Source organism: Cariama cristata, unplaced genomic scaffold (genome assembly GCF_000690535.1).
Source record: "Cariama cristata isolate BGI_N322 unplaced genomic scaffold, ASM69053v1 scaffold9391, whole genome shotgun sequence".
Classification (NCBI taxonomy): Eukaryota; Metazoa; Chordata; class Aves; order Cariamiformes; family Cariamidae; genus Cariama; species Cariama cristata.
Window position 1 is genome coordinate 22,645 of NW_009600983.1, and position 9,979 is coordinate 32,623.

The following is a 9,979-nucleotide window of genomic DNA, read 5'->3' on the forward strand; positions in this document are numbered from 1 at the left end:
ACACCCCAGGGTTGAACAATGGCACGGCTGGGACCTTGCTGGGGTGTTGCCAGCCATACCAGTGAGCCCTGTGCCTTGCACTGGGATCCCCTGCCCCAGTGCCTGGGCACAGGGATAGTCACAGGTCAGCCTTTACTGGGTTCCTTGCCCTGAGAGGAGATGCTGCAAAGCTGCCTCACTTCTTCCTTCCCCCCTCTCTTCATACCTAGAGCTGTGACCTGGCATGTGGGCTCACCGATAAAGTCAGTCCTTTTCTCTCTGGAAAGGGTTTAAACAAAGCAGCCCTGAGCCTGGGCAGCCTCGGGAGCCCTCCCAAAGCAGCACAGAAAGGGTGAACCACTTTGCAGCCCGGACAGACAAAGCCTGGGCATCTCTGCTAGTGGAATTTGCTACAGGGCAAGATTCAGCAAAAAGGAAAAAAAAGAAAAAAAAGGCAAACCAAACAAGCCCAGAAAAACTAATGGCTGGGGCTGAGTGAAGGACAAAGTCTCCCGTGGTCTCGTGTCTCTTATGATGAATAAAGGTGGGAATTCACTGACAGGAGGTGCGCAGAACTGGTTGCACGTGAGCTGGTCCAGCGAGGGCACGGGGAGGGTGGAGGCTGGTGCCTTTTGGTGCGTGGCACTGCATGCAAGCTGCGGCCATGCAGAAGACACCAACCAGGGGACATCTTCTGAGGTGGTGGGAAAAGATCACACCAAATCCCACGGAGTGGTGTTCCCCTGTAAACCACAGACCTGGGTGCAGCAGCCTGTGGTACAGGGAACACTGCAGAAATGTGGCTTTGCTGTAGGACTGCGGGTGCTGCCAGGGTGTCCTTTGGGGACAGGTGCGTGCGTCCCTGTGTGTCACTCATGTTGCTGCCTGCCTCTGGATGTGCTTCTTGCTTTCGTACCTTGCTTATAGCCCCAGCTGCTTCAGGCATGGAGAGGAGCAGTGAATTCTTTTCACCATCCTCACCACAGGGGTTTCTGCCTGTGGATGCTAACCTGGTCCTGCAACATTTAGGGCACATTTAGGGTCAGACATGGGGTGCCCAGCCCCATATGTCACACTCCTGCCTCGCACTGCTCTCCTCCAACACATCCCAGCTGCTCTTGCCTGATGCTGTCCCAAGCACAACCGTAGCCCGGTGCTTGCAGCAGCGTGGCTTGGTTCCTCAGTACCCCACAAACCCAGGACGGGGCACCTGCCAGCACCACTCTGCAAGACGAAAGCCTCTGCTTTTAAACCATCCCCTGCATCACAGGGCTGCATCTCCCCAGCGAGCAGGTTTTTTGGAGGACGGGGCCGCTCATCTCCTGTGGTACCTGCCCTGGGCAAGGCTGAGTTTGGAGGAGAGCAGGTCACTCCCAGCAGACATGTGGTGGGTAATAACCCGGTAGGAAATGCTTGTCTTTCCTGGCTGCCTGACAAAGCCCAAAGACCTTTCATGCTAGAAAATTCTAGCTTGGAAATCAACATTTATAATTGTTTTAATTACATTTGTGATCTAGTAATTTTGAGGAGAACTGGGAGTGCTGCAGAGCAAATACTGTTATTACGCTATCACTTTTCAGCAGTCTTTCAGCACGGAGCCAGCAATTTTATCCCAGGAGAAGCTGTGAAAGGTGGTTATTAGCGTGCATCATCACCAGCAGCCAGGGTCCCTCCCGTCCCTGCAGCCTGCCTTCACCTCCATCACCCAAAATGCTGGAACTTAGCAGCTGTCTGACCTGGCCTCTCTGCTCCGGCTTGCTTTTGCACTAACCCATGCTCATTTTCGGTCTGCTTTTCATGAGTTGATAAAGGAGTAGCGGGGTTTTTGCTGGGCTGGATCACTGCCAATGGTGCTTTCTGGAGCATTTTCCAAAGTCGGGGCCTCGTGCGTTGTTCCCCAGCTGTGTCACACAGCACGGCAACAAGTCAAAAAAAACCACCCTCCAAGTGTTTGTGTTTACTGGGAATAACTACAGCCTGGCCTCCCTTAGCAACATGTAGTGTCACTTAATTAATATTGTTAAAGTGCACGGATGACCCAGGGTCCAAGGTGCAGGATCTCCGCAGCATCCTTTTGCTGTTAATTACCATTAGCCATAGTAGTAGCTCATTCCTGGCAATCCAGTCACCGGCTGTCGGGGCACACGGGCTCGCTGCGCAGGTTTGAGGTGTGCTCCTGTTTGCTCTTAATCGAGCACGTTTGCCACAGCTGTCCCTGGGTCAGGCAGATGTTCGTCCCAGGGATCATTCACTGATTTGCCAGGGAGAAAGCTGCCTGGACATTGATGGTTGCAAAAGGTGAACCAAAAGCAAGATTTCTTTCCTTTTCGGTTTACATTCCTTAATAAAGGAGAGAAGTGATGAAAAGGAATCTGATTTCCAAGAGCAGAGGTAAGGGGCACACAATGTGCAGTTGTCCTGTTGCACACGTCAAAATCAGCAGCATTTATTGAGTAAGGTTTTGAGAATTGGGAAATCCCACAGCTTCTCTGGGGGTGAAGGCAGGGAGCTAAAACTTCTCCCCCATCTCACTGAAATCCCATCACTGCTACTGTCAGCATTGCCTAACCTACTGCTGTGTTTGTTCGCTAGCAAAAATCCTGTGGAAAAGGGCTGTTCAACCTCACCTGCAGCCACCTTAACCTTACGGAGAAGGAATACTTCGGGCTGGAGTTTCGCAGCCAGGCTGGGAACCACGTGAGTGAAGGTCGCAGCATGGGGGCCCCAGTGCTGCACCACGCAGCATCCTTGCAGCAACCACCCGCATGGCTGAGGGCTTGCTATCACATCCCTGAAACACCAGATGGAAAATTTCAACAGAAAGGTTTTCCGTGATGCCAAAACCCCCTTGAAAGTGGGAGTTACAAGGGGAGCCACAAGCTGGTTGGCAAAGCCACGGCCCGTGGGGTTTATCTGTAGCCATCCATGCGGGGCTGCCCAGCGGGACAGCTTGCCACAGCAGCCGAGCTGGCCAGCCTTTTTGTCTTGCATTCTAGTGTGATGCTGCTGCTTTTATTCCCCGTCTCTTGCGCTGTTTACTCACCCAGTTCTTCTTTGCCTTATTTCAGGTCTGGTTGGAAGCACTAAAACCCATAACAAAGCAAGTCAAAAGTAAGTATTTCAAGAATAAAATTCTTCTAAATCACTATCAGTGACAGACACCACCATGCAGTGTTATTGCTTGGGGATGGGGGGGTCTGGTTTCCAGTATTTACCTGAGCTCATTTTATAGCATGAGGCTGGGCAGGATTGTGTACAAAGACACCACAGTTCATATAAAATACCCGTAGAAATACCACTGCCCTTGCAATCTGGTGTCTGCAGCTTGAGCTGTTAATAGCCTGACAACTCAGCAGAGGAGCAGGGGAGGTTGCGTGCGTGCGGCTGCGTGCGTTGCTGTGCTGGCAGAGCGGCCGGCATCGCTCCCTGCCTGCCCTCCTTTCCCCTTTGCAGCTCAGAGCAGCCCAGACGCCTGCGTGAAGCCAGGTTAGCCCTGTGCCTCGCAGGCTTTGCTGCTCCTCTCCGGCCCCCAGCACAGCCCCCTGTGCCACTGCATGGAGATGCTGTGGACCCTGACCTGAATTCAGGCTCAGCATCCCCTGCTGTGTCCACGGCCGATGATAACACAGTGCCCCTTTCAGCCTACGCCTGTTTCCACCCTGGCAAAGAACCAAACGATATTTTCCCCAAATACATGATGACTAGGAGGTGATCAAGTGTATGAGGCTACAACCCCAGTATTTGCCATGGCGAGGCTGCAGTACAGCATTTGTACGACTTTTCCTGTAAGAGGAAAGTCTGATAAAGAGCCTCGCCTTTCTGGGTGCACCAGAAGTGGAATTATTTCAGGCGCTGATTTCTTTTTCCGTGTCCCTTCTGGCCTGTCCCTCCAGGAGCCCCTGAGCCATCCCACGGTGTCCTGGGACAGTCAGTGCCTACAAAATCGCCTCCCTCCCTCCCTGCTCTTTGCCCTGGGCTTGGCTGCTTGCTCTCGCTCATCCCACGAAAAAGCTTTCCCCAAACAGCCTCCTACATAGCTGTTGCATCCCAAGTACTGAGTTTAATGTACAGCCCCACTGATGGCAATTACACGGGGGCTCTGGTCATGCTCCAGGCAAGTGCCTGGTACCGCTACACAGACCCCCCGCCCCCCACTTCTGACAGGGGTCTTTGTATTTTAAAGAATTGCTGGGGCACTTTCTCTTTAGTATTATTTAGGTGTCCAGCTCCCTGTTCACTTCCACTGGTAACACTGGAGGGTCTGGGCAGGCTGGTTTTTGGGGCAGGCTGGAGTCCCTGGTGTTCAAGGCTTCCAGCCTTGATTTGTAAGGGTCCAGAGTCATTCACTCTGTAAGGAGGCAGCGTATGTGAAGAGAGTTGTAAATGTTCTCAATAGGCACGTAAAAGAAAACTTATGAAGATGTTGTGTTTTAAGATCCTAAGGAGGTTCTTTTCAAATTTATGGTGAAATTTTTCCCAGTGGACCCCGGCCATCTGAGAGAAGAGCTGACCAGGTACAGTACTTGTTCTACTACTTTCTTACTTCACAGTCCTGTATTTTTGCAATCGTGAAGCATGCATCTAATTCCTTATCTTCATCCACCTGAACCTGTCTGTGAGCCATGGTTATGCTAAGTATTGAAAGAGCTCTGCACTTTGCAAAACAAAACCCAAGAGAGTATCTTTTCTTGATCCTCTGTTTTTAAACAAAATCCACTTGAAGGATCAGCTGTCTTAAGTGGCTGCAATTTGTTTACTGCCAAATGCTTTAGCAGTTGGGTGCCGAGTCTGACTTTGCTCAGTCTAGCTCCTGCCTCAAGCTGTATTCTGAAAGAACTACTTTAATTTTTTTTTAAAAAATGACATTGTTACCTCTTATGTTTTAGAGAAAGAATTGCAAACAGGAACTAAGAATAAAACTAAACAGTTCTTCTGCAGAACATTAGCCCCGAGAGACGCAAATGCCCTCCAAAGCATAAAGGAACGTTAAATCTGAAACCTACTAACGGGCATTTCAATGGCACGGGTGTACTGGTCATGGTGGTGCCCAGCTGCAGCCTTCAACAGGGGCTGCATGCTCCTCCCGTGACGCCGCGGCCCTGCATCCGTTGGGTTGAAACGTGAGAGGTGTGGTGACAGCCAGCCCCCCTGCAGCAGAGCCTTCACAGCTCAGCCCAGCGCCCGGCTCTCTGCTGAGCCTGGCTCCCCGCCTCCAGGGCCTGCTCCTGTCCCCCTCCACAGGTACCTCTTCACCCTCCAGATCAAGAAGGACTTGGCACTGGGACGGCTGCCCTGCAGCGACAAGAGCGCGGCGCTGCTCGTCTCCCACCTGCTGCAGTGTAAGGGCAGGCGAGTGCCCGCAGGGACGGTGCCCCACAGGGTACTCAACGGGACTTTGGCTGTGGAGCCAGGGGTTCCCCCTACAATGACCCTTCACAGCCTCACCTATGCTCTCCCCATGTCCCCTGCAGCCGAGCTGGGCGACTTCCACGAGGAGACGGACCAGCAGCACCTGGCGACCCACAGGTACTTGCCCAACCAGGAGTACTTGGACAACAAGATCATGCACTACCACCGGCGACACGGGTAAGGGCTGCTCCACGCCACGGCTGCCCACCCAAAGCACCCGATGGGCACCTGCTGATGGGGCTGTACCCATTAGCAGGCAGGGCCAGCAGTGGGGTGGGCGCGGAGGAGACGGACCAGCAGCACCTGGCGACCCACAGGTACTTGCCCAACCAGGAGTACTTGGACAACAAGATCATGCACTACCACCGGCGACACGGGTAAGGGCTGCTCCACGCCACGGCTGCCCACCCAAAGCACCCGATGGGCACCTGCTGATGGGGCTGTACCCATTAGCAGGCAGGGCCAGCAGTGGGGTGGGCGCGATGCCAGCATCTGCACATGCAAATAGCATTTTTTTGTCAGCCCATTTCAGCAGCTGCTTTCTCACTCTTGTCGCTTCCTGATGCATTTGTGTCTCCAGCGGGAAGACGCCGGCTGAGTCAGATGTTCAGCTGCTGGATGTGGCCAGGAAGCTGGAGATGTACGGGATTCGCCCGCACCCCGCCAGTGATGGCGAAGGGACACAGATCAACCTGGCCGTGACACACATGGGGGTGCTGGTCCTGCGGGTGAGCCTGGGGCTTGGGCTGTACTGGATGGCCTTTCCCCAAGGACATCACCTCCAGTTGTGGTCCCTCCCTTCTCCCCCTTGCGTGCACCAAACCCTCCCAAATCCTACAAGAGGGAGCTTGCCCTGGCAAGTGATGCTCCAGGACACGGCTGTGGGGCTCAGCCCCGTTGCCTCCATCAGCATTGGAGGTGCTGCCCTGCAGCGACACGAGCACGGTGCTGCTCATCTCCCTCCTCCTGCAGTGTAAGGGCAGGCGAGGGCCCGTGGGGACGGTGCGTGCTGCCATGCCCGCCCTGGGTCTGTTGGCTCTTGTCACGGCGAGTGCGGCTGTGTAAGCACCACAGGTTGCACTGTTGCATCACATGTGTTCACCGTATAATCTTCCAGTGAAAATAGCCACCTCATGCCTGCGCAATTACATAATGCTGTAATCACGGCGTAGCTGCAGAATAAATACAGACTGCCTCGCAGCCGGCATGAAGCAGCGCTTGCCTCCCACACTGGCTAATTTGAACCTGGGAACATCTTGCCAGAGCAGAAGAAAAAAAAAAACCAACCAAAAGTCCTAACTGTGGGTCTGCTGCTCATAATTGGTGCTGCCAGACCTGGTTATTTATTCAGAGCCATAAACACGCCTCATGCATGATTAGAGCATCCGTGAGCCCATTAAAATCTGGGCTCTCCCAGAAAGCTGAGAGGGTCTCGTTGCCATAGCATGCAGTAACACAATTTTACCTGGTCCCACCATGGCACCAGTGTCGTGTGACTGCACCTAAATTGATGTGTCATGATAACGAGGGGTAAAGTGTGCTTGCAGCCTGCTTAAGCTGGGTCTAAAGGCATCTTAGTGAGCTGAGCTCTGCTACCCTTCCCAGCAAAGGAGAGGAGGGTCTTACTTCTTTTGAAGGGCTGATTCTACATTAACTCCTGTAATGTTCGAGCTGGGACAGATGGGATTCCCTGCCTTGATCTCTGTGAGGTTTCTCTTGGGATCCTGGAGTTTTACAAATAGCTTCAGGAGGCAGAGTTAAGCCCTGAACCTCAGTTCCCACATTTGGGGACTTTTGGTCAAGCACCAAATCCTGGCACCCCCTTCCCCAGACCTTGGCAGCAACGAGAGCCATGTCGGGGTCCTGTGTAGTGTCCCACAGCTCAGGCCTTGGCCCATTGTGTGTCTGCAACCCTCACTTCCCCCACCCTGCTGTAACTGCTGTGTCCGTCCTTGCAGGGCAATACAAAGATCAACACGTTCAACTGGTCCAAAATTCGCAAACTGAGTTTCAAGAGGAAGCATTTTCTCATCAAGCTCCACGCAAATATCTCTGTAAGTACCGCATTGCAGGCAGCTGCCAGGCTCAGGAGCAAGGCAGCTGTGGACTGAAGATCAGCCACACAAAGTCCCTGATTTTAAATAAAATCTGTGTCTGCGGCTCATGGGTGATTCTCCTTACCTCTTGAGCACGGCATGTGCCACCCCTGTGTCCCCAGAGGCCGGAGCCGCCGGCAGCCCAGAGTGATCTTTTGGGAGGGGGTCAGGAGGGCAAACGGCCGAGCCTGGCCCTGTGCCCCTGATGCCAGCCCATTCATCTCTGGCCGTGCAGGCGCTGTGCAAGGACACACTGGAGTTCACCATGGTGAGCCGGGATGCCTGCAAGGCTTTCTGGAAGATGTGCGTGGAGTACCATGCTTTCTTCAGGCTGTCTGAAGAGCCCAAGTCAAAGCCCAAAGCCCTTCTGTGCAGTAAGGGCTCCAGTTTCCGCTACAGGTAAAGTCTCAGGGGGAAAAACCAACCACATGAGGCCAGGAAGGGTGTGGGGATGGCTCAGAGCCTCCCTTTTATGTCGGACCTGTCTGGGTGCAAGGGGATGATGCTCAACAGCTGCTTTTCCTGGAGACATCAAGCTGCTTTTCCTGGAGACATCATTGCCTCCATCCTGCCACATCCACTCACCTCCCCTGGGATGTGGGGGTGCCCAGGGCTGGGGCTGATGGTGCTGCTCACATCTCTCCCCCCTTCCTGCAGTGGGAGGACACAGCGGCAGCTGCTGGAGCATGGGAGGAAGGCGAAGATGAAGAGCCTGCCCTTTGAGAGGTACTGGGAGGCATGGAGGGGGGCAGTGCCTGTTGCGGGGGTAGGGAACCCTGCTGGCCACGCACCCATCCATGCTCTTGGCCTTGCAGGAAGCACTATGCATCCCGCTATGATGAGAGGCAGTGCCGCTCCTCCCCGGACCTCCTGACAGATGTCTCCAAGCAGGTATTTCCCCTTGGCATCAGTGAGAGATAACGCCAGGGCTGGAGGAGGGATGGGTCTTGGCATCATGGCCCCAGCTGGCAGAGCTCGGCTAAAGGCCAAGCCAGACCCTCAGCTTTGCAGGCTCACTCCCGGCCCTGCTTGCCCTGTTTTGCTCACTCTGCCCGCCCGGGGCGGGGGGGGTCTGGGCACTCACCCACCCTCTGTCCCTGCTCAGGTGGAGGAGCTGCGCCTGGCCTACGGCAGCCGGGGCTCCTACCCTGCCACCGGGGCGGCCACCTCAGAGCCCACACTGGACAGCCAACGCCGGAGCTCCGCCGTGGAGGTGATGTTTGCTGCCGAGCTGGAGCGCTCCAAGCCCGAAGCATCCCCTGCCTTCCTGCCCCACTCCAAAAGCTCGTCTGCCTTCCCCCTGCTCTATGCCCAACTGGAGCTGGAGCGGGCATGGGAGCCCATCGACCTCTTTGGTGCCAGGAACCCCTTGACATCCTTTCGGCCCCACCACCAGTTCGCTGGGAACAGTAAAAGCACCTCAGTGGGCAACATGCGGGAAGTGAGTGCCCGGCCACTGGTGTACATGGATGTGCCGTGCCCCCCACCCATGGCTGCCCCGGCCCCGCAGATCCTCTACTACCTGGACCAGCCACCACAGCCCCCGTGCCATGTGCTGGCACCCGGCAAGGACACAGCCAGTGCATGCAGCCCTGCAGCTGCAAAACCCCTCAGACGGAGCCCAAGTGGGACCTGGGCTGGGGAGTTTCATCGTGAGGCTGTGTGCATGGCAGCAAGCACAAGTGTGGTCCCAGCAGGGGAGAACAGGTTGCTGGCTCGCTCCTTTGATTATGGCCTTCAGGAGCAGCCACCCAAGCGGTCTTGGAGCCAGTCGGACATGAAAACCATCCGCTTCCCCTATGGCTCTGAGTTCAGGCCCCTGGGGCCATGTCCCATGCTGAGCAGCCGCAAAGTCTTTCGGCACGTGCCGGCACAGCAAGGGCTGGCACTGGGGCCGCGGCACTCCGCCGAACGCTACGTGGGCAGCAGCACTGAGTCCAGTGATTCTGACTCAGACCTCCTGGCTGCCGACTACTGCTCCCTGTACGGCCGGATGCTGCGGTCGCCCATGGCCCGGGTGCGGCTATCCTCTGGCAGCCTCCAGCTGGATGAAGAGGATGAGGAGGTGTCCTTTGCCACCAGTGCTGCTGAAGAGAGGACTTCCAGGGGGGCCTCCAGGTATTTCACCTAGGTGCCTAACAGTGGCCAGAGGGAGCAAAGGTGGCTGACACGGACCTGGGGCTGCAGAAGGGTGACACTCTTGCCTGCAGCTGCTTACTGCTTGCAAAACATTGATGGGCTTGTGTTGTGCGAGTGCTTTTAGCTATAGAGAATGTGTTGATGGACAACAAGGCAGCATTCAAAAGAAGTATCCATCCCCTGCACCACGCTCAGAAGCTGGCGTGTTTCTGCTACCACGCATGGGGGTTCTGCTCCAGCCAAAGGGGCCAGGGCTCTCCTAAAGCCCTGCAAAGACCCTGTGTCCTGCTCAAGTTGGTGGCTGCTGGCCATGCTTGGAGGTCAGCTGCTGAAGTTTTCAGTCGGGGGGGAGGGAG

At 55.2% G+C, this 9,979-nt stretch overlaps 1 protein-coding gene across 1 annotated transcript in view; it reads left to right on the plus strand.

The window, feature by feature from the left end:
- The window catches only part of FRMD7 (FERM domain containing 7), an 11,582-nt gene extending 1,967 nt beyond the window's left edge, over positions 1-9,615 (plus strand). The window contains exons 2-12 of the mRNA XM_009710257.1: positions 2,572-2,676; positions 3,048-3,090; positions 4,460-4,493; positions 5,221-5,318; positions 5,451-5,565; positions 5,969-6,116; positions 7,347-7,442; positions 7,720-7,883; positions 8,142-8,210; positions 8,300-8,375; positions 8,590-9,615. Coding sequence (XP_009708559.1) covers positions 2,572-2,676; positions 3,048-3,090; positions 4,460-4,493; positions 5,221-5,318; positions 5,451-5,565; positions 5,969-6,116; positions 7,347-7,442; positions 7,720-7,883; positions 8,142-8,210; positions 8,300-8,375; positions 8,590-9,615 — 1,974 coding nt within the window. The remainder of the gene's footprint in view (positions 1-2,571; positions 2,677-3,047; positions 3,091-4,459; positions 4,494-5,220; positions 5,319-5,450; positions 5,566-5,968; positions 6,117-7,346; positions 7,443-7,719; positions 7,884-8,141; positions 8,211-8,299; positions 8,376-8,589) is intronic.
- Positions 9,616-9,979: the final 364 nt, after the last annotated feature.